General features: G+C 36.9%; 2 protein-coding genes, 1 long non-coding RNA gene and 1 pseudogene across 3 annotated transcripts; 3 read left to right on the forward strand and 1 right to left on the reverse strand.

The window, feature by feature from the left end:
• The first annotated feature begins 11,084 nt into the window (after positions 1-11,084).
• LOC147921546 (uncharacterized) lies at positions 11,085-11,712 on the forward strand (annotated as a pseudogene).
• Positions 11,713-12,667: 955 nt separating this feature from the next.
• LOC104760619 (malate dehydrogenase 2, cytoplasmic) lies at positions 12,668-15,032 on the reverse strand. Its single transcript, XM_087500210.1, has 7 exons — positions 14,834-15,032; positions 14,265-14,423; positions 14,002-14,177; positions 13,609-13,886; positions 13,390-13,525; positions 13,189-13,300; positions 12,668-12,990 (listed from the first exon to the last, which is right to left on the reverse strand). Exons 1-7 carry the CDS (start codon positions 14,874-14,876, stop codon positions 12,896-12,898), a joined length of 999 nt encoding a protein of 332 aa, XP_087356336.1. The 5' UTR covers positions 14,877-15,032; the 3' UTR covers positions 12,668-12,895.
• A 428-nt stretch (positions 15,033-15,460) lies between these two features.
• Positions 15,461-19,419, forward strand: LOC104760620 (casein kinase 1-like protein 8). Its single transcript, XM_010483571.3, has 14 exons — positions 15,461-16,310; positions 16,401-16,441; positions 16,525-16,594; positions 16,672-16,820; positions 16,906-17,001; positions 17,115-17,185; positions 17,313-17,374; positions 17,507-17,570; positions 17,666-17,750; positions 17,842-17,968; positions 18,068-18,153; positions 18,256-18,319; positions 18,695-18,846; positions 18,939-19,419. The coding sequence occupies exons 1-14, from the start codon at positions 16,235-16,237 to the stop codon at positions 19,239-19,241; spliced, it is 1,446 nt and encodes a 481-aa protein (XP_010481873.1). The 5' UTR covers positions 15,461-16,234; the 3' UTR covers positions 19,242-19,419.
• A 2,071-nt stretch (positions 19,420-21,490) lies between these two features.
• On the forward strand, positions 21,491-23,543 carry LOC147921547 (uncharacterized). Its single transcript, XR_015589438.1, has 2 exons — positions 21,491-22,438; positions 23,128-23,543. It is a non-coding gene; the product is annotated as an uncharacterized LOC147921547 (long non-coding RNA).
• Positions 23,544-24,534: the final 991 nt, after the last annotated feature.

The raw sequence follows: 24,534 nt of genomic DNA on the forward strand, positions 1-24,534 counted from the left end.
TGCGACGATGTTGGATTACGATCATTGGAGATGGACATGGTTGCTAGATTCAAGGTTTTGGTAAGCTTGCTGAGGGAAACAAGGCAAGAGGTTTGAGTTGGCGGCTTGCAAAGCATTTGACGCGGTGAATCAGAATGTGTGAAGTATGGTACTTGTTTGTTTTATTACGTTCGTATTGATGATTTGCTGTGGAGAATTGCTAAGCCAAAAGCTAACTTTGTAATAAGCTATCTTGTGGAAGTTTCCCTAAGAGACAAGTTACTAGAGGTTCTTGGATGGACAAGAGGTGTTGATATCCGGGTGGTGGTGAGTTGATGTCAGCATACTTGTTTATTAGTAGAGTTGATGTCAGCTCTACTAGAGGTTCTTGGATGGACAAGAGGTGTTGATATCCGGGTGGTGGTGAGTTGATGTCAGCATACTTGTTTTTTAGTTTAGTAGAGCTGAGAAAGAAAATAGGGGGTTCATCCGTCCTAGTGTTTCACCATGGGAGCGCTGGTGTTATTCGTTAAGAAGAAGGATGAGAGTTTCCACTTGTGTATTGATTACAAGGGTCTCAACCGGGTCATTGTGAAGAACAAGTACCCTTTTTCGAGGATCGATGAGTTGTTGGATCAATTGAGAGGTGCTACTTAGTTCTCCAAGATAGATCTAGTGTCGGGTTATCATCAAATTCTGATAGATGAGGCAGATGTGAGGAAGACTGCTTTCAGGACGAGATATGGGCATTTTGAGTTTGTGGTGATGCCGTTTGGGTTGATTAACGCACCAGCAGCGTTTATGAGATTGATGAACAGCGTGTTTCAGGAGTTTCTGGACGTGTCTGTCATCATTTTCATTGACGACATCCTGATTTATTCTAAGAGTTCTGAAGAGCATGTAGTGCATTAGAGAGCAGTTCTAGAGAAGTTGCGTGACCAGAAGTTGTTTGCTAAGTTGAGCAAGTGTAGTTTCTGGCAGCGGGAGATGGGTTTTCTAGGTCACATTGTGTCTGCAAATGGGGTTTCTGTAGATCCGAAGAAGATTCAGGCTATCAAGGATTGGCCTAGACCGCAAAATGCCATAGAGATCAGGAGTTTTCTTGGGTTGGCAGGTTACTATAGGAGGTTTGTGCAGGGGTTTACGAGCAGAGTACGTCCTATGACTAAGTTGACAGGGAAGAATGTTCCTTTTGTTTGGTCACAGGAGTGTGAGGAAGGCTTTACAAGCATGAAGGAGATGTTGACTACCGCTTCAGTATTGGCGTTGCCTGAGCAGGGAGAACCATATGTGGTTTATACAGATGCATCCAGAGTTGGTTTGGGGTGTGTGTTGATGCAGCATAGGAAGGTGATTGCCTATGCTTCACGGCAGTTGCGGAAGCATGAGGACAATTATCCTACTCATGACTTGGAGATGGGTGCTGTAGTTTTTGCCCTGAAGATTTGGAGATCTTATTTTTATGGTGCAAAGGTACAAGTGTTTACAGATCATAGGAGCCTGAAGTATATATTAACTCAGCCCGAGCTGAACTTGAGGCAGATGCGGTGGATGGAGTTGGTGGTGGATTATGATCTTGATGTAGCTTATCACCCTGATAAGGCTAACCTCGTTGTGGATGCTCTAAGTCGGAAGAGGGCATCTTTGGCTCAGGAGCAGGATATGGACTCTCTGCTAGGAGAGATCAGTACCTTGAGTTTGTGTGCGGTTTCTCAGGAGCCGTTGGGTTTGGTTGCAGCTGATAGAGCGGATCTGTTGAACAGAGTGCGTTTGGCTCAGGAGAATGGTTTGAGGCTGGTGAATGCCTCTAAGGTTGTTGACTCTGAGTATCAGGTCTCAGCTAATGGTACCATTTTGGTACATGGGTGGATTTGTGTGCCTAAGGATAAGGAGTTGAGGCAGGAACTCCTGAGAGAGGCTCATGCGAACATGTTCTCTATTCATCCAGGAGCGACTAAAATGTACCATGACCTCAAGAGGTGATATCATTGGGTCGGGATGATAAGGATGTGGCTAGCTAGGTCGCGAGGTGTGATGTGTGTCAGCTAGTGAAAGCTGAGCATCAGGTACCAGGTGGTTTGCTGAAGAGTCTTCCCATTCCAGAGTGGAAGTGGCATATGATTACTATGGACTATGTGGTGGATTTGTCAGTGTCCAGGACGTTTGATGCTATTTGGGTCATTGTGGACCGGTTGACTAAGTCGACACATTTTCTGGCCATTAAGAAGACTGATGGAGCAGCGGTCTTGGCTAGGAAGTATGTGAAGGAGATAGTCAGGTCGCATGGGGTGCCAAAGAGTATTGTGTCTGATAGGGATTCCAAGTTCACTTCGGTGTTCTGGAGGGCATTTCAGGCAGAGATGGGCATTAAGGTGCATATGAGTACAGCTTATCATCCCCAGACAGACGGACAGTCAGAGAGGACGATCCAGACGTTGGAGGATTTGCTGAGGATGTGTGTGTTGGATTGGGGTGGCCATTGGGCAGATCATTTGAGCTTGGTAGAGTTTGCTTACAACAACAGTTACCAGGCGAGTATCGGGATGGCACCTTATGAGGCTTTGTATTGGAGGCCATGTCGTACACTGTTATGCTAGACTCAGGTGGGAGAGAGGAGCATGTACGGGGCAGATTTTGTTCAGGAGACCTCAAAGAAGATTCGGGTTCTCAAGCTGAACATGAAGGAAGCTCAGGATCGGCAGAGAAGTTATGCCGATAGGAGGAGGAGAGATCTTGAGTTTCAGGTTGGAGATAGAGTGTACTTCAAGATGGCCATGTTGCAGGGTCCGAACAGGTCATTGACTGAGACTAAGTTGAGTCTGAGGTATATGGGTCCGTTCAGAGTGATTGAGCGAGTTGGGACGGTGGAATATAGACTGGAATTACCTGAGGTTATGCGAGCATTCCATAAGGTTTTCCATGTGTCTATGTTGTGGAAGTGTCTCCGTGAGGATGATCAGTTGTTGGCTAAGATTCCTGAGGATCTTCAGTCTAACATGACTTTGGAGGCGAGACCAGTGAGGGTTCTCGGGAGGAGGATCAAGGAACTTTGGAAGAAGAAGATTCCTTTGATGAGAGTCCTTTGGGAATGTGATGGTGTTGAGGAGCAGACTTGGGAGCCTGAGGCGAGGATGAAAGCAAAGTTTAGGAAGTGGTATGAGAAGAAAGCCGCGACTTAAGCTTGCCTAGCCTGGTCCCATCTGTAATCCGTGGCTGGAACGGGAATGGAGTATTCCAGCCCATCTCTCTTGTTTACTTGGTCGCTTGGGATGGTTGGTTGTGCGACTAAGTAACAAGATGAGGTGGTGTTTGGGGTACAAAGTTTCCGCGAGGTAGTGTGTTGGAGGAAAGTTTCCTGATTTTAGAAGTTTTTATAAATGGAAAGTTTCCAGAAGTGGAAAGTGCTAAAAAATGGAAAGTTTTATGTGAGTTAGAATTTGTCCATTTTTAGTGGCGGAGAGCCTTGGAGGGGGGCTTGTGTGGCTTTAGTGGCGGAATTTTGAGTCGTTGCGCCGTGTGTGGCGGTCTTTTAAGTTATTGTGCGGCCTCTATGGCGGGCTGTTTAGCCATTGTATGGCCTTTGTGGCGGGCTGTTTAGCCATTGTGTGGCCTTTGTCGCGGGCTGTTTAGCCGATTGTTTGGCCTTTGTGGCAGGCTGTTTAGCAAATTGTGTGGCCTTTGCGGTGGGCTGTTTAGCCAGAGTGTCTGTTTAGGCGGTCCTTTGGGACAGATGGTCTTTGTGATGGTCCTTCGGGACGAGTGGCCTTGGTGGCTGTCCTTTTTAGGACAATTGTTTGGCCTTTGTGGCGGTCCTGTTTAGGACATTTGTTTGGCTTTGGTGGCGGTCCTGTTTAGGACATTTGTTTGGCCTTGGTGGCGGTCCTGTTTAGGATATTTGTTTGGCCTTTGTGGCGGCCCGTTGGGCAGTGAGATGATCCTTGTGTGGTCATGAGGTATTCCAGTGAGGGGATATGTGGCTGGTAAGACATCGTTTTATCTTACGGGAGCCACAAAAAGGAAACCTAGATAGGGATAGGACTCAGACGTGTTCAGAATTGTTTGCTCGCGACTCTTGGGGAACTTAGGTTCTCCTAGTACCGTCATATTTTAAGACTTTGTGGCTTGGGAGTATGGCTGGTATATGGACTTCGGGTGACGATCCGGGGGCGCGCTGTAGGGTGGCAACCCGAGAGACGAGTATTGGACTCCCTTATATATATTATGGCATGCGGGCTTAGGCCCGATGAAGAGCCAATATTATGGCATGCAGGCTTTGATCTGATGAGGATCCAACAAAAAACTCAAGGTTTAGGCCTGTGAGTAAAAAGGAGAGTCCAAAAGTCGAGAGCAAATGATGCCTGGAGCGTGAGTCTATCGCCTAGAGGTGACTTTTCGTATATCGGTCGGAGGAGTGTGGGCTGTGGAGACGGTAGCACGGGGGTCCCTGACTGAGTGTTGTTCGAGATTCGAGGACGAATCTAAATTGGTGGGGAGAATTGTAACATCCACGAACCGGAATCCCGGTTTGGGATGTGCATCGATCGATGTTGGAGGAGCATCGGTTGATGTAGGTCAATTTCCTGCGGTTTGACTTAAGTTAAACGCTGCGTTTTGGGCAAAGAGAAAAGGGGAAAAACCCTTAAGTCGTTTATTTTGTCTCATTAGACAAATTTGGCTGTTTTTGAGAGAAAAGAGAAGAGAGAAGAGTGTTCTTGGTGTTCATGGAGATTTTTGTGGATTGGTGGCTTTTTCTGGTGAGATCTGAGGCTTAGGGCGTTGTAGGAGGCTTCAGAATCTTCTTGGCAAAGGTAAGTGCATGACCATGGCTTATCTAAGCTGGAGATTACCCTGATCTGTTTGTTTCTGTGTTGTTAGGCTTGTTAGAATGTTGTTTGAGGTGTTAGGAAGCTTTCTTGTGGCTTGGGATCGATTCTTGTGGTTGCAGGAACGAAGATCCGACGAGAAGCTTTGGGGAAAAACGATGCTCGGCATGTGTATCGGTTGATGCTAGTGCGAGGACGGCGCAGATTGACCTAGGAGCATCGGTCGATGCCATGTGGAGGTGTCGGTCGATGCGATTAGGGTTTCCGCGTGATGTCGAGCATGCATCGATCGATGCAAGTGGAAGCATCGGTCGATGCAAGTGAACCTTGTGTCGATCGATGCATACCTTGTGTCGGTCGATGCTGGTCCCTGATGGTGTCGGTCGATGCAAGCGTTGTGTCGGTCGATGCAGAGCCTGGTTTGTTTGTTGACTGTTGTTTGATGGTTAGAGTGTCTCTATTGCTTGTGTGTATAGCCCAGTAGATGGGAGGATTGCCTTACTGAGTGTTTATAAAATACTCATGATTGCAATTTGTGTTTGTGGTGCAGGTAAAGGCAAATTGTGATCGTGGAATCAAGGCAATGAAGAGGAGGATGTTCTAGTGGTTCGCTTGGTTGTCTGACTTCTGTTAGGTTTCTAGAGTGAGTCCTAGAATGTTGTTTAGGATTGCTGGTTCTCTGGTTTATGCTGTTTGGATCATTAGTTTATGATTTGAAATTAATGTTGGTTATTGGTTATTATTTATTGGATATTGGTATCTGTTATTTCCGCTATTGGTTGTGTTTGAGGTTAGGTGGCTAGTGGGTATGAGACCACTAATTTTAGTGTATTTATTATTATTATTTATTATATATTAATTAAAAAAAACGGGTCAGGTCATTTCATGTGTGTAGGTATGTGACGTGGAATCATGGCGATGAGGGGGAAGATGATCTAGGGTGTAGTTTGTGTGTTGTTGGTTATATTAGTTATGTTCGAAACTTGGTTAGAGTTATGTTGGATTGTGGGATATAATGGTTAGGAATGTTATTGTATTGATGATATGTTAGTTTTGTTTTCTTGGTACGTTTCTGCTGTGTATATTGGTTGTTATTGGTTTAATGAGGAATTGTGGTTTGGGTGGTTTAATTAAGTAGTATGAAATGCTTAATTATATTGTATTTATTATTAAAATAATAATAAAAAACGGGTCGGGTTGTTTCAGTTTTACTACTCTTAAACAATTTTTTATTAACATATTGAAATTAGGGCTTGTATGTTCTAAAATTTTGAACTATTTCATAATATAGATCCATTTTAGTTTGAAATATTTTCTAAAATTCTTAATAATTTATTTTTTGGATAAACTTCCCCACAACATCACTTGAGATCTGAGTTTTAAGAAATTATTTTAAAAACTAAATATCATTTAATAATTAGTTTAAAATAAAACACAACCAATTATGAAAAAGACTACCAAATTTAAAGAGTCAAAAATATTAAACCATTAAAATTTATAAAACATCTATGAAGTGAAAATGAACTTTTTACACATTCTATATGAGACTGAGGAGCATATTTCTCAAAACATTTCTTATTATTTTTGTTCACATAGATAACTTCCTCGTAAATCAAATAGACCAAGCTATGGAAAATTCACTTCCTCAATGTTAATTAATAAAACTCAAAAACCATCACTAAATAAGTGAACAAAATCTACTAGTAAACAAATCTTGAAAAGCTCAACTTGTCAAGCATTGTGCACAAAGAACCTGTACATGCTTGGGAATTTTTTTGTAGGAACGACGTCCTATTTCCCCCTCGGAACTATCATATTGTATCAGATTCACATCGAACTTTAACCTCGTTCTATATCTCCCACAAACTTAACTGATCTATCTATTTCTCCCCGAATTGATAGTATCATTGCTATTTCTCCCTCGGATTAAAACTTATCATCTAATTCAATGTAAATATGGTTTGTACGGTTTATTGTTGGTTTAATATTTACTTAACCAACAACAAATCCTACTAACCGGATTACACCTTACTTGAACCCGATTTTAAAATTAAACTCATTAAACTAGGTGAAGAAAACAAAAAATTTAACCAAAAATTTTTAAAAAAAAAAACAGAAAAAGCTTGAACAAAAAAAACAATTGAGATATCCGATCCTCACCAAAACAAAAGTTTAAATCTTTAGAACTAAATCCCAAGTGAGTGAAATCTCAATCTTTCTTCCCGTCCGTATTGACTTTGTCTCTCTCTCTCCCATCATCATCTCTCTAAGATTTCAAATTCAGCTCAAATTTCTTCGTTTGGTGTGTGAAAATTTTCAGTTGCTGAAGGTTATTGGTTGAAGCAGGCATCAATGTCACCATACGCAGGACCATTGCTGCTCTCGGTTCTTGGACCTCTCATGGTTCAAAGGTAGTGACTGTAATCGATTTTAATATTAGTTTTTGTGATTTGTTGAGCTTGAACCGCATCAAGACATGATTTCAATATTAGGTTTTGTGATTTACTGTAATTCTCTTTTTTTACACGACGTTCCACTTTGGATAGAACCAGATCGGAGAACGCCGGCGTCGAAGTACATCGATCAAAGAACGCCGACCGTCGTCTCCTCCACTGCCACCGCTGCTGAAGTTAACAGTATTTGGGGATTTGGTTTTTAGTTTTAATTTGGTGTGAATTAGGTTTCGAATCAATCAGCTTTGCTCATTGTATTTGATTATCTCTCACATGTTTCAATCAGCTCGGTACTGTTTCAGATTATGATCTATTTGATGTGAAATCGAAACTATTGAGTTCTCACCTCTTTAGAAATTAGCTTGACCTTGTTGTTTTATGAGCTAACATCTGATTTTGAGTGTTGTGTGAAGCATGAAGCTTGATTCGTTGCTCTTTGGAATCATCTGTTCTTAGATATATTTTTATGCATATGATTTTTAGTGATGTTTGTTTGGGGATATGAGGCTTTGATTTGAGTCCGTTGATGAGTCATCTAAGAATTCTTTTGTTGTGGATATTTTTTTTAGCTTGAAGAACCAGGTGAAGAAGAAGAAGATCTTGGATCAGATTGTTTACGGTCGTTTCAAGTATTAATGTTTGTCTGGTTTAAAAAATTGGTTTCATACCGGATTTGCATCGATTTTATTATACTCCCTCCGTTTCAAAATATAAGAAGTTTTGAGTGAAAGCACACAGATTAAGAAATAACCACATTAAAAAAGTTCAACCAATCATAAACAAGACTGCATAAAATAAATAATAAAAAAATAGAAAAGTAATCTAAAAGTTACTTAAAAAATTGAAAACATCTTATATTATGAAACAAAGAAAAACCTCTAAAACATCCTATATTATGAAACGGAGGGAGTATTTGGTTAATAAACCGGTTAATCCAAAATTTTGAGGAAATAGCAATAGAATCATCAATTCGGGGAAAAATAGGTGGATCACTTAAGTTTGTGGGAGATATAAAACGAGGTCAAAGTTCGATGTGGATCTGGTACAATATGATAGTTTCGAGGGGGAAATAGGACGTCGTTCCTTTTTTGTAACATCTCTGCTCTTGGAAAAAAGCCAATTTCTACCTGTACAAACTATCAGTGCTAATTTATACATGTACTCAAATAAAATACAAATTTCATACCTAATCATAAAAAATAGTGCCAATTCAAAGTCAACATACCAAATATTAGTCAAATCTGACTCAGATGACACATGTTTGATGAGGTGGGATAATATATGAAAACGACGTCGATTTGACACTTTAATTTCGTTTCAAAATAAAAATGTAAGATACTAGACTCAAACCCTGGCCTAGCAAGGCTTTAAAACAAAGCTTTCACCAAATGATCCAACAGCCTTATTCAAAATATTATGTAATTTTTATGTTTATAAAGATGCTCACCGGGCGAGAATCTTCCTCCTTCTCCCTCCTCTTCCTTATTTCCTTGGTACTGTCTATGGCTGCTCTTAGAAGTGCTCCGTCATAGTTTCTTCTCCATCCAGATCCGCCTTCGTTGACTCCTACTCTCCCAAATCTGTATATGGTGGTCTTTCATGTTATTTTACAGATTTTGTTAAGTAAAACAATCTCTTTAAATCGATGATTCGCAGAGGTTGATCACCAGAAACAAAACAAACCACAGGAAGAAGCGACAGGGATGGAAGAACAGTGAGAACAATGAATTTCTCTAGTAAGATACATAGTTATAATCTCGAAAGTTTCCCTTCATTAAGTCTGTGGGATCAAATGGTAAAAGGTTTGTTTAAATACCTTGATGGACCAGGGTTCGATTTGTGGGTTACATGTTTTAAACAAAACGAAATTACAACACCAAAATAACGTAGTTTTGATATATGATGCACCTCATGAGACATTTGTCATCTGAGTCAGCGTTTGATGGTGTTGACTTTGAAATGGGCACTATTTTTTATGATTGGATATGGAATTTGAATTTTATTGGAATACAGGTATAAATTGGCACTGGTAGTGTGTACCCGTAGAAATTGACACTTTTTGATATTGTACATGTCGGAAATGACCATTTTTCCCATTCCACACGTACAATTCTATTATTTCCGGCACAGTTCGAGGCTCGCTATTGTATTGAATCATATATCTCAATATATATAGCTCATTCAAATACCACCAAAATTCTAACCACCACAAGCTTTAGTCTTCAATATTCCTAACCACCACGAGGTGGCTCTTAACATAAGCAATACTAAGCTTAACTAATTGGAGTGTCACCAGTGAATGGCAACACACTTAGGAGGTGATGTAATTCACATAGTTTTAGCTTATGATTAACCGCTTGAAAAATTGGGCTGAACCTTATTGCAAAAATTTGGTCTGATTGTGGAGCGCCAAGACTCCATTCAGCTGGATAATGATAATTATGCCCTTAGGATATATAGAATTACATATACAATTTTTTTTCGCTGAGTTTCGTGTGTCGATTTCTCACAACTCACAAACATTGCTATTGTCGCCGTCATCGTCAGCCTTTATCACTAATATTCAATGCTGTCGTCATCCTTTGTCACCGGCATTTTCATAACCTCCGACTGTCTTCTTAGTATTTTGTAAATTCATCTTCGCTTCTTTGGTGCTGTTCGTTTCTTTATTGGGATGGATCATCTAAGTGAAGATGAAAAATGATGTTTGTTTATGTCAAATTAACAGATCAGTTAGATGAATCAATTGAATGATTTTTTAAAAACTCATCCAAAAAAAGTTAAAAAACTAGTTGAGTCTCATTGGTGCAGTTAGATGGAGATGATTCAGCCAAAATTTGAAAATGTCAAAAATACCCTGAAGAAAACCAAAGAATTACATCAAACCCAAAAATATCTTATTTACTTATTTCTTCTTCTTCTCCTCTCTCCTTCGACGAAGCTCTTCTCCTTCGGCGAAGCTCTCAAGAGCTGAGCTTCAACGAAGCTTCAACAAAGCTTTGTTCTCTCAAAATCTCAGAATCTCTTCATCGTTTCATTGTCTCTCTCGTTCATCATCGCTTCATCGTGTTGGTAAGTTCTCAATAACAGCTCTGATCATCTCAGATTTTGGTGTTTGATCGAACTCTGTGTAACATTTGTTGTTTGCTATACTTAATTTTTGATTCTGCATCTGCTACCTTCGATTTCAGTTGGTGGGTTTGTCCAAATTTGTTCTGTTCTCTCTTTGATTTGTGAATTATGATTTATAGGTGATACTGCTTTAGAGTTTGAAATGAGTTCATGTTTGAATGATTAGAAGTGTTTTAGGTCCAGAGCTTGTATTTGTTGATGCAAACCATATGTTTGATGAGTCTAGAGCTTGTAGTTTTTGATGCAAACCAATTGTTTGTTGAAATGTCTCAATGAACTTGGCTTGATCTTGTGAATGTTTTGAATTTGGCTTGATCTTGTGAATGTTTTTAGACATGGATTTGTGTTTATTTATATCCCTCTATGACAATTTTGTTCTGCATCGCTTGCTTTGATTTCAGTTGTGGTGGATTTGAATAATTAGAAGTCTTCTATCTCTCTCTCGCTAGTTCTTCTTTGTTAAGAATGAGGGTTTAGTTCTTCTTTGTATATTCTCTATGGGTTTCTCATCTGCAATATAGTTGTCACATATGATGAAATTTGGGTTAAATGGTTATGTTTACAAACACTAAACAAAGAGGGTGTTGGTTGCTTATTTGTTTGTTTCTTCAATGACCGATGTTTATTTGTTTTTTTTGTGTGTGTAGGACATAGATCTTGCAATATGCAGAAGCAACAATGAATTTGCTTGCAATGTGCAATTTCAGTATGAGATTTACTTACGCTTATGTTGGAGTTCCCGGGAGAGCACATGACACAAAGTGCTAACATATTGTGCTACACAAGAAGCTTCTTTCCCTCATCCTCCGCCTGGAAAATACTATTTAGTGGACTCATGGTATCCAACTAGAAGTGGTTACCTAGGCCCTCATCGCAGAGTTAGATATCACCTAGACCAGTTCAGCAGAGGAGGACCACCGACCAACAGTAGGGAGCTGTTTAACCGTAAACATTCTGGTCTCAGATCGATAATTGAGAGAACCTTTGGTGTTTGGAAGGCCAAATGGAGAATTATTGACAGGAAGCACCCTAAGTATGAGCTGAATAAATGGATTAGGATTGGGACAGCAACAATGGCTCTCCATAATTTTATCAAAGATTCACAAGAGGATGATATTGATTTTTTACATTGGGAAGTGGTGGAACCATATGAACATCATGGTGATGAAAATGATGGACATGTTCCATACATACCATCATGTGAATGTTACAGCTTTTTCTGAGCTCTGTGTTTTCTGATCCTAAGCAGAGACTTCGGTTAGTATAGCTTTGTGGTTACGTTTGATGCTTGAAGTTGTGGTTATTAAAGCATAGACTTCGTTGTTGTGGTTTGTTTGATGGTAAAGCTGTGTGTTTGTTTGATGTTACCATAGTAGGATTTGGGATTGTCACTTAGCTTAAGGATTTACAAACTTGATTGATGTTCATTGGTTTTGCAGGAAACATTTGGGAGTTGAATGATTATACAGATTCTTTCCCATTCTAAGCCAAAAGTGATTCCTCTGTTTCAATCCTAAGTCTCTTGCTCTTGTTCTTGAGCAGTTCAGCTTCTCCTTCACTTCACAAGTCTTTATTGTAAAAACTTATATAAAAAATTGTTATAAATAATTTACAAATAATTTACATTGGCATAACATGTTTTATATCCTATAAAAAATTGTTATAAATAATTTATATTGGGATTTCTAGAGTTTTTGTTTGGTTTTGAATGAAAATTTATGTATATATATTTTAAATCAATATTTAAAATTAATATAGTTAAGATTAAAAGTAAAAATTGTTAGATCAAAACATGGGTAGTTTAGTCATTATTCTAATCAAATCCATTTAGATGGGAATGTAAAATAACCAAACAAACACATTTCCATTCAAATGCATCATCCAAATGAACCATTTTTTTTGTTGTTGAGTCATTTGACATTCAAATGAATCATTTGGATAAAACTTTTGAATGGATCATTTGAACATGCTAACTGATGAACCATTTTTTTTGTTGTTGAGTCATTTGACATTCAAATGAATCATTTGGATAAAACTTTTGAATGGATCATTTGAACATGCTAACTGGTGAAACGAACACGACCTTTGTAAAAAAAAAATTTTGAATTTCAGTAATTAAAATTGGAATTAAATGCTTTGTATATTTTATACACATTATAGAAGAAGTTGGTCTTCTGTAAAGACTCAAAATATGAAGAAGTTGTGATGATATGGGTTAAAACTTCTTCATATGGACAGAGATCAATCAACGATTTAACCCATATCTGCAAAACTCAACAATTTAAAAATCGAGTTTTTTTTTTCTCGTAACGTAAGAGAATCCAAATCTGAAACCGATAGATCGAAATGCTTGTTTGTTTATTATATGGTCAGCAAATCAGCGCTGACACATCGGAAATTAAGAGGACTAAAACCTTAAGAGAGGTCATTAAAAGCTCTTTTTATAACAAAAGTTCTTTATTCGAGACAGAGCTCTCATTTGATTAAACCAGCTGAGAAAAAACCGGTTTACGAGAGGCAAGAGTAAGCGAGGTCCTTCTCCTCCTTCAACTCCTCTGCTGTCAAATCCATCTTCTTCCTTGATACTTCATCAATTGGTAAACCTGTGATCAACAACAGCACACACACACATCAGAACAATCTATAAACCAGCATCTCTAGCTCGCTATATTGCAACGAGGACCAGCTTTGCACTCTTAGGATTCTAGGTGGACAATCGAGTTTACGGTTCAGTACACAGGTCCTCTAAAGCATTGTGTTTTACTTATGGTAACTATATGGTTTCGAGAAAATATATTTACCTTGAACAATGGTCCACTCTCCATTACGGCAGGTTACGGGGAAAGAGTAGATAAGTCCAGACGGAACGTTGTACGATCCATCTGAATATACCCCCATTGAAACAAATGTGCCCTGAGAAATCAAATCAGAGAACATTTTCGTTTTATTTAATACACAAAACAATCAACTGATTCGAAAATTGAATAGTAGGAATGACAGACCTCGGGAGTTCCAACTACCCAATCACGAATATGATCACAAGCAGAGCTAGCTGCAGAGAGCGCACTAGACAGCTTCCTGGCCTTGATAATGGCAGCTCCACGTTGTTGAACGGTGCTGATGAACTCTCCATTCAACCTACAACATTAACCTCAAACATATGTGACCATTGCATAGAAAGAAACTAGATGGAGATATTATGAGGTTTTAAATATTTGTACCACTCGTCGTTCTTGACTAGCTCACGCACTGGCTTCTCTCCAGAAGAAGTCTTGACGGTAGCATGGTTGACATCTGGGTATTGGGTTGATGAGTGGTTTCCCCAAATAATCACGTTCTTGACATCAGACACTGGCACGCTTAACCTCTCAGAGACCTGTCCCAATGCCCTGTTGTGGTCAAGCCTGGTCAAGCAAGTGATGTTCTTCTCTGGGATCGAAGGTGCAAATTCTTTCAAGATCAAGGCATTGGTGTTTGCAGGGTTTGCAACGACCAGAACCTACGAAATGCAGAGAGTTGTCTTAGACTAGATTCTTAGGGAGAATATGAAAGATCATCTTGTTACATTTCCGCAAAATGGCTAAAAAATAAATGATTCATAGACGACTTATAACCTTGCAGTTTGGTGCAGCATGCTTCTCCAAGGCAGCAGCTTGAGACTTGTAAATGGAAACGTTCTTGGACATGACATCCTTCCTCTCCATTCCTTCCTTCCTTGGGAATCCACCAACCATGACAGCAACATTGACACCAGTACAACCCTCAACAGCATCAGTTGTAGCCACCACACCTGCCACCAAAAAAAAAACGCCAACATCACATTCTTGTCTCCACAGTACAATATGTTCATACAACTTTGTTCGGTAACTCAAATTACCTTTCAAAAGTGGGAAAGCAGCATCGATCAACTCCATCTTCACACCGTTCAAAGCTTCTGCTGCTGGAGGGATATCAAGCATGTGGAGGATCACAGGCTGGTCAGCACCAAGCATTATCCCCCTTGCAATCATAGGTACAAGAGCATATCCGATTTGTCCTGCACAACCGTACAATGACACACTTAAACAAAATCTACACATATCGTTAAACTAAGCTTGCAAAATCATGAGAAAACAACCCCAAAATGACCATACAACAATCCAAACACATTTTAAAGATGATCTACGCACAAATTTACCAATCAATCGCTAAACACAGGTTCCAAAATCAGAAAAAAATCAAATAAATCCATAAATTAGATCTCACATCACATGCAGCAGGCTTCACTCAGAACTATACTTTTCAAAAGCGAAACTAACAAGATCCAATAAATCTTCTCAGCTCAGATCTCGCTACCGGACTCGAGTAAAATTTTCAAATTTAGCAAAACTTCCAACTACGTAAAAGATCTGACGATATACGAATCAATAAACAGAGATCCGATGCCAGAGAGAGATATGAAATTACCTGCAGCTCCGGTAACAAGAACACGAACTGGTTCCTTCGCCATCGTATCGAGATCGGAAAATTAAGTAGAAAAGATTGTGATTTGATGATGAGTGAGAGAGCGTGAAGAAGGTATGAAGCTTTGGTTTGATTTGCTTGTGTGGTTTATTTATCGGGTGGTGAAAAAAGAAGGTCAGATCCATGCTGTGATCCCCACGTCATCAGATTTAATCGAATATGCTAGAAATGAAAGTATCCATTTTTGGACTTTTTAATGGGCCAAACCTTCTTACAGAAAGCCCAATTAGTTAAGCCCATGTACAGTTTATTTAAGCGAGTTGATTACTCTTTACCGACTACTAATTTGGTTAAAGGCTCTAATTGATGACGATGTTCATTGTTTACTTTTTCTTGTTTTAAATATACATTCAAGTGCTGTGGTGTCTGAATATTTTAAAACCAATGTTCTTCTAGCTGTCTTTGTAGAAAATGCATGTCATTATATGTTTGACACTGTGAAGAAAAGGTCTAAAACTAAAAATAAATATAATATAATTTCAGAAAAATTAAAAAAATTGAGAAATCCAGAATAAACAGAAAAAACGAATTAATCAAATATAAATGGTACAGAGCAACTTTTTTTTTCTTATAAAGATGCTACAGAACAGAATATTAAAAGCCCAACTAATTTTATGCTATTACCATATGGCTTTTTATATGGTGACGTTACTTGTTTATTGAATTTAATTAAATTCTAATTAAAGCAAATTTGGAGAGAAGAAAACAAAAAACAAAAAAAGTTGTAAAAATTAGGGATAAGGAAAATAAAAAATAAAAAATCCGTTCTCGTCTGATTTCTTTCTCAGTTTTCTTTTAACGTTTGGTTTCGTCTCTAATTCGTTATCTTTCCCTTCCCTAGGAAAAGTTACTGAATCAAGCTGTCTCGTAGTAGTCTATATAGATCAGACGATAATCGAATCCAAAGACCTAATCTTTTTTTTTTTTTTTGGTTGTTTGGTCTGACTTTGATTTCGTCGGTCTCTTCGTTCTTTTCGCCTTTTTTTTTTTTTATAAGTGTCTTCGGTTTCATTTTTTTTTGTATATTCTGTGACCTAATCTGAAGCTTTTGTCAGAGAAGTTGTCAGATGACGATGTTGGTCAATGGGTAATTTTTAGTTTTGGTAAAGGTAGAAACTTTAAGGTTGAAATCGATTCAGCGATTTGATGTTGATTTTGGTGATTTGATTGAGGGATAATTGAAGGGTTTCTTAGTGGAATTGAATTGGGGATCTTTGAATTCGATCAGGCTTATAGAGGAGCTAGGGAACATGAATTGAGATCTGGGGTCAACTTTGGTTTTTTTTCTTTTCTTGGGGTTAGTGTTTAAGAGATCGAAGAAAGAAGGAGACTTGTTGGAGAACGATGGATCGTGTTGTTGGTGGCAAGTATAAGCTTGGACGTAAACTTGGAAGTGGATCATTTGGTGAACTTTTTCTAGGTAATTTTTTTGATTGATGTTTCTTTCTTGTTTAGTTGTTTTCCTTTTGGTCTTTCCAAGTTTTGATTTAGTGACTTGTTTTGTTATCAGGGGTGAATGTGCAAACTGGTGAAGAAGTGGCTGTGAAGCTTGTAAGTTCACAACATTGTGATTCGAAAACTCTGGTTATATTTGACACAGTGTATAAACTCATTATTTATCAATTTTTTTGCAGGAGCCTGCACGGGCTAGGCATCCTCAACTTCATTATGAGTCAAAGCTCTATATGCTTCTTCAAGGAGGAAGTAAGTTTCGCATTTCTTCGGTTTTAATACCTTTGGTTATCCTTCTTTTGTTAATCTTTACACTTTTTTCCTTGAAGCTGGGATTCCGCACCTAAAATGGTATGGGGTTGAGGGTGAATTCAACTGCATGGTGATTGACCTTTTGGGTCCGAGCATGGAGGATTTATTTAATTATTGCAGTCGGAGGTTCAATCTAAAGACAGTTCTAATGCTCGCAGATCAGATGGTATGAGAATTCTCTTCTTAGAATTCTGATACTTTTGAGTTATTACATTGCTTTACTTGTTTATGCTTGTTTCTGTTTACTTCAGATAAATAGAGTTGAGTATATGCATGTCCGGGGATTTCTTCATCGTGACATTAAGCCAGATAACTTTTTGATGGGTCTTGGACGCAAAGCAAACCAGGTGAGTTGTTATGGTATGCAACATTTTTATGGTATGACATACTCTTTTGCTACTACATCAAGTGACATATGTTTGCATTGGTTCTCTGGTATTTTCTATTTGTTCTTGTGTAGGTCTACATCATTGACTACGGACTTGCGAAAAAGTACAGAGATCTTCAAACTCATAGGCACATTCCCTACAGGTACATATTTTTTTTTTTCCTTGTTGAAAGAGTTGTGCACAAGTTAAATTTCTGTAAGTGTTAAAGAAATATTGGAACTATGTTCCCTTTACGCCTCTCATATTTCTAATCAAGAGTTACTCCTTAGGGAAAACAAGAATCTTACTGGAACAGCTAGATATGCAAGTGTTAACACTCATCTTGGAATTGGTGAGTACTGCTTACTATTTATTTTCATTCATAGAAGCTTTTTCTTCTTTCCTTTTCCTATCATGTATGTGTACACTTGACATTTTATACTTCCATTAAATTCCAAATTCTAAATTGAGATCTCTTACACAGAGCAAAGTAGGAGGGACGATCTGGAATCTCTTGGTTACGTGCTTATGTATTTTCTTCGAGGAAGGTATAGATAGATACATGCTTTTACTTCACCCATTATTTTGGAATATACTTCCATTTTTTTTCCATTTGTCCCTTACCCTCAGTCTCTCTTGCTAGTCTTCCTTGGCAAGGCCTTCGTGCGGGTACCAAAAAGCAGAAGTATGACAAGATCAGTGAAAAGAAAAGGCTTACACCTGTAGAGGTACCAATTCTTAATCCATTTTTCAACTATATCAGGAAACCTGTCTTGGAGCTAGCAAAATACAATTTAAAAATGAAATGTCCATTGACAGGTTCTCTGTAAATCCTTTCCACCTGAGTTCACATCATACTTCCTCTATGTACGATCATTGCGGTTTGAAGACAAACCTGATTATCCATACCTAAAGAGGCTATTCAGGGATCTCTTCATTCGAGAAGGTTGGGAAAAGTCCATTTTCTTTATTTTGCTGTAGTTTATGCTCGAATAATTTCACGTAAAAAACCCTCAAAATTGTTATTAATGTTGAATATTTACAGGTTATCAGTTTGATTATGTATTTGATTGGACAATCTTGAAGTATCCACAGTTCAGTTCCGGCTCCAGCTCGAGCTCCAAACCAAGAGTAAGTAACATCTGTTTTTTCTTTTCCTTCGGAATTTTGTTGTAAAGAGTTCTTTTGGAAAAGTATTATCAAATTCTCACGTTTGTCTCTGTGTTCCAACAGTCAAGTCTGAGACCAGCTTTGAATCCTCCAGTACCAACTGTCGAAAGACCAGATAGACCTTCAGGTAAGCCTTAAACTGTATAACCCGTATCTTTAGTAAACACTTGCCTAAATTTGTGTGTATCTTTTCGTGGTTGTTTCTGCTATTTCACTCGATCAAACAGTTTCCCTTTTTGGTTACTTGCTATGCTTTGTGGCCACCTAGGAGAAGATTTAGGTTCTGTTTTTTTTTTTTCTTTTTTTCATCTTCTGAAGAAATGTTCGTCATTTTATATGAATATCGTAAGTTGGCATTTAGAGCTGTTCGTCGGTTGATTTTAACTGACTTTGTCAGAAACGGATCACGTTCCCTACTCGTACTTTGCTGTTTGAACAAAACTGGACATAGTAAACCCATGTATAAGGTTGAATCGTTGTATTTGTGTCTCTCTATATACAGCTGGAGCTGGGAACGACAGTCGCGATAGATTTTCGGGTGCCTTAGAGGCATATGCTAGAAGAAATGGCTCAGGAAGTGGCGCGGTTCAAACTGATCGATCTAGACCAAGAACCTCAGAGAATGTATTAGCATCATCAAAGGATACAACACCGGTGAGTCATCTTAAAACATCAAAATCTTCTTCTATATTAGCTATTGAAAATTTGAATTCCTCTCTTTAAACTCGTTCTTAACTAAAAACCAGCAAAACTATGAGAGAGTCGTCGAAAGACCAATCTCTTCAACAAGACACGCAAGTTCTTCAAGAAAAGCTGTTGTCTCGAGCGTTCGAGCCACTTCTTCAGCTGATTTCACAGAGAACCGTTCGAGCAGAGTCATTCCAAACAATGGCCGTTCCTCAACAGCTCAAAGGACTCAGCTTGTTCCTGACCCGACCTCTAGACCATCGTCTTCTTCTTTTGCCCGAGCTGCGCCGTCGAGGACTGCTCGTGATATCACGCTCCAGAGCTTTGAGCTACTCACCATAGGGAATGGGAAGAGGAAGTGAGAGGCTTTACGGTGGTGAGTGAGTGGAGGAAACTGTGACATGTTCTGGATACTTTGCTTTTATTTGGCAAAATTTTCGGTTTCCTAATTTAAGGAATAAATCGAACATCATTTGATTACAAATTATGTGATAAAGTATATGGTTTTAACTCTTTAATCTCTTAGCTAATGTTTTTAAACCCGACCCTGACAGCAAACTGGAAGATCTTCGGGGTCACTGGTCCGACCGCGTGTCAACAATTCATTGAATTTCAATATATATAGTATACATATACATATATATATATGTTATATAATAGTTTAATATATATCAAAACAAAAAAGTTTCATATTTTATTAAATGTACTAGAAGCGGATCTGTGCTACAGCGCGGAGGAATATTTATTTATATATAACATAATTTGTACTAAAAGTAGCAATAAATTTAAAATATTGTAAAATATGTTATTTATTAAAAATACAATATATAATATATGTTTTGACGGATTAATTTGTAAAAATTACATCTGTAAAAATATTATTACTAACTCGCTTTTTTTTTTGGACAAATCCGCTCTATAATATGAATGTGAGTTTTGCAAACCAATCTGGGTATTCTTTAAAATATCATGATATTTTAAATGAATAATATTATATTATAAAATATATGATTATAATTAATGTACCTGAAATCATAAATAATATTGATGAAATTGTATACATACCCGCATGGATAACATGTGATTTTATGGAACTGCATATTTTGTTATTGTAAACACACATAGATCAGTTTTCTCTATTAAAAAAATAGCTATTCAAATTGTTTGAAATTATGCAAATCCTATTATGTTATAAAAAATCCATATGATAATTTACAATATGATATAGATAAACAACTGTCATATTAAAAATGAAGAAGAGGTAATGTGAATATCACAAGATTTTTAGAACTTAAATTAGTATAATATTGTAATGTATGATAAGAGACTAAGAGAGAGGGAGAGAAGAAGAGAATATGTTTCCATCATGAAAGTATTTACACATCTCTATATTTATAAGAAGAAGAAGTGTGTCCAGCAATTTATTTTAAATATAATTATATATTTTTAAAAATATGTACATATATTAGGAGCAGTTAATATGACAAATCACCATAAATCTGTTATTAATTATGACAATTAATATGAAATTTTTTTTTCATAAAAAATAGTAACTTCCTTATAATTGTTATACGATTATATTACAGGAAATTTAATAATATTACTACTGTTTTCATTTTTTTCGGTTTCTATTCATATCCAAATAATGATAGTAAAAATTTTAAATATTAGGAATTAACAAATCTATTGATAAATATTTTAATAATAATAATTTATAGTATAATTTTCATTTTTATATATTAAAATAATGTTAAACTTATATAAAAAAATAATGTTAAACTTTGCTATATATGTATATGCCTTTTTATTTGTTATATCAAATATTTATTCTTATATAAAATAATAATCTCATTTTTAAAAAAATTTACATAGGAATATATTATATATCAATATTTTAATTCTAATTATATATTTTAGTTAGATATTTAATGGAAATTTCTGGTAGAATATTATATTAAACGATTTAGAGATTATCATTTTATTATTTATGGTATATGCTATATCAATATTGATTCAATTTGCAAATTTTGGTAAAGTTATTGTCGAATGAAATACTAATTGATAATGATTGATTGTTTCCTAAATTACAGAAACACAAAATATTCACATAACTAATGTGGTTCACTTATGGAAAATTTATTTAATTTTTAGTTTTAAATTATCATCCGATAATTCACTCTAAACGCAGCAGATATTTTTCACCCGGATCCAACTCCCTTAATTTTGGGTTATTTTTACAAAATTGATCCGATCCGGAAGCACTTTTGTACTTCTCTTTTACTTATATAGGGATATTTTTGAACAATAATTATAAAGTTATATACCTTTATTATTTTCAACCAAAAACAGTAAAATATAATAAGAGATTACTAATCAAAACAAGATGGTCATATGAAATAAAATACATTTTAATATATATACTATACATATATATATATATATATATATATATTTGTGTTATATAATAGTTTAATATATATCAAAACAAAAAAGTTTCATATCTTATCATATTAAATGTATATTTTTGAACAATAATTATAAAGTTATATACCTTTATTATTTTCAACCAAGAACAGTAAAATATAATAAGAGATTACTAATCAAAACAAGATGGTCAGATGATCCATTTTTTAATATAATCTCGTGCGCATGACCAAATCATTTCCTCGTTGGATGTGATGGGCGTCATGTCGCAATAACAGTGGTCACGAAGAGGATAACGAGCATGAACAATTGTTGTTCTTTAGGTTATTTGTTAAAATCTTATGTGTTTGTAAGTATAACAATGTATAACCAGAAGGAGGGTTCGGGGTGGGTGTCGATTTAGTGTTAAATCGCCGGTTTTTAGTTTTGGTGGAAGTAAACCCAGGGCTTTATTTATAAGGAGTAGAACTCGACGCCACTTAGGGTTTTAGCAACTTTTTGTTTTCCAAAGATTTGAAAAAGAGATAAAGTTCAGAGAGTGCTCTATGAGTTCTTGGAGGTTTCTCAAGCTTTATGTATCATTTTTGGTGAGTTCTAGCAATTTATCGGAAAATCGGATTTAAATCAGGGAGGAATCGAAGATTTACTTTTTGTACTTTTAGCTATATATTTTGATAAGCGTAGTGAAATTGTAAAATATAACCTAGTCTAGTGGTCGGGTAGTTAGTTAGTCACTTGCAGGTCTCATGTTCATGTCATGAAACAATTATTTTTGTTATTTTTCGTTTTTAGATTTAATGAATCTTGAAATTACGAGAATGCTCTCTTCTTCTACCTCTAACCTGCGGCTGAAAACCGTAATTTTTTGCTGCCTCACTATTTTTTTCACGATTTAGGTTGTTTGTTTGTTTCTCTTTTGGGTTTTACTCAATTATCATAGATTTTCTACTCAACATATGATTTCCAACTTAAAAACCTATAAAAGGTGAGTTATATTGATGGTCTTGATTTCTTGGCCGATTATACTCAAATCGCGGCGGCTCTCGTCCGCCGAACCCCTATCCGCCAAATAAGCGGCTACGAAGGCCGCATTTTTGAACAAGGGTTCTAGCCGTGGGAGTGGTGGTCTAGAGTGGTGAGTGCTTATGAAGCTTGATGTGGTACCTTGTTTTGTTGTGTTTGAATCAGATCTTCATGTTTCAGAGCTGAGTGCATGATCATGGCTTATCTGAGCATGCGATCTCTGAGTTTTCTATGTTTTTATATGATTTGGTGGATTGATTCCTTGCTTGTTGTGTTTTTCGTGATTCCCTCTACCTTGTTCGGCTGTTTTGTTGTTCCTGAGCGAGTGGTGGCTTTGAAAGTCGAGTTGCGGTCAATGGCGATGTCTGGAATCAATGCTAGGGCATCGTAATGTTTGGAATCGATGTTCTAAGAGGGTGTCGGTCGACACAAATCGCAATGTTTTGCGAGTGATCGATGAGAGTATCGGTCGACACTAGGAATGTGTCAGTCGACACTAGGAATGTGTCAGTCGACACTGGAGGTTTTTGTTGGTTGACAATCAGTCGATATTGGAGGTCTGTGTTGGTTGAAAAAAGTCGATTAAGTATCAGTCGATACCAGGAGGGTGTCGGTCGACATCAGTACTCAGCAGATGGATTACATGTTCCTTTGTTTGATTGGTTTGATTATAACTTGCTTGTGATTTTTGTTTGATTCTTCAAGATCTTAATGCTTGTGTGTATAGCTCCATAGATGGGAGGATTGTCTCACTAAGTATTTCTGAAAATATTTATGCAACTCTTTTGTGTTGAGGTGCAGGTAAAGGAAAAGAGTGATCGTGGAATCAAGGCAATGAAGAGGAAAATGTTATAAAGGCTCGATTGATTGATGTATGGCTTCTATTAGGTCGCTAGAGTCGGATCAATAGAATATTGTTAGGATGTCGGTTTATCGCTTATTGAAATTGTTGGTTTATGAATTGATTGTTCTGGATTTTTGGGTTATTGGTTATTGGATAATTGCTGGTTTAATATTTCGCTATTTCAGTTGTTGAATTGATTGTGGTTAGGTTGATAGTGAGTATGAGATCACTAGTTAATTACTATGTGAAAAACAGGCCGGGTTGTTTTAATCAAAAACCATATTAGTAGTGTATATGTAGATAAGTTTTTGTAGTCATGTGTTTAAATCTTTATTTTTATTTGTTTTTTAATATCAAATTTTTAATTGTCTTTGATGGTTGTATTGTATTTTTGGAGGTCAAGTCTATATTTGCAATAATTGCAATGTTTATATGTTTACCAAAAAAAAAAAAAAAAATTGTTCAAATCTCTTGGATTTTGGAGAGTAATTTTTATTTAGGAATGATATCTCTTCTATTATGCATTTAGTATTCTTGATGGACTTATTTACACATTTTATTCGATAAGCATTTCATATTTTTATTAGGCTTACAGATCTCTCTAGATACACATATCACATTTTTATTAGACTTTCCAGACACATATTTTGTTTTATGATGGGACTTTTCCGAAATTTTCATATACCAGTTTAGGGTATTATTTGATTATAAACTTAAATGTATCTTGAACCCATGAAAAGACCATATGTTGAAATTAATATAATGATTACTCAAAAGAAAAACATTTCATATATTTGATAAACCAATTCAAAGATAAGATCTACAATACATCCTCGTCTTAATGCCCTATTGTGTTCTAATTAACTTTTTATTCATTTAAAAGGACAAAAAAAAGAGTATTGGATTTTTTTTAAAGCTTTAAATCAAGATCCACAAAATCCTCATCGTCTTCTATGACAATAGTCTCCGGCCACTCTCGCTCCAACTGCTCCATGAGGGGTAAAGTGCGCACATTTTTCTCTCTTGAATTATCTTCCTCCATGATATGTGGCTGCAATTGCCGTTGCGGCTGAGGTTGTGTTTGCGGGTGCCAATGACGCTGAGGATAGGGTTGAGATTGCAACTGAAGAAATTGTGATTCCAATTGTGGTTGCACATAATAACCAACAACAAAATTGGTATCATTGTTATTAGTCATGGGCACAATTTGGAAATTAGGTGTCTCAGTTGCAGCAGCCGCGGGATAAAACGCGTTTTGGAACCTCGTTGATTGATTGTAAAAATTATTATGGTAATTGCTTTGAAAAGTAGGGAGTTGACCAAAATTATGGTTGATGTTGGAATTGGGATGAAAAATGGATACA

The sequence above is a fragment of the Camelina sativa genome, chromosome 18 (assembly GCF_030686135.1).
Source record: "Camelina sativa cultivar CO46 ecotype springtype chromosome 18, ASM3068613v1".
Classification (NCBI taxonomy): Eukaryota; Viridiplantae; Streptophyta; class Magnoliopsida; order Brassicales; family Brassicaceae; genus Camelina; species Camelina sativa.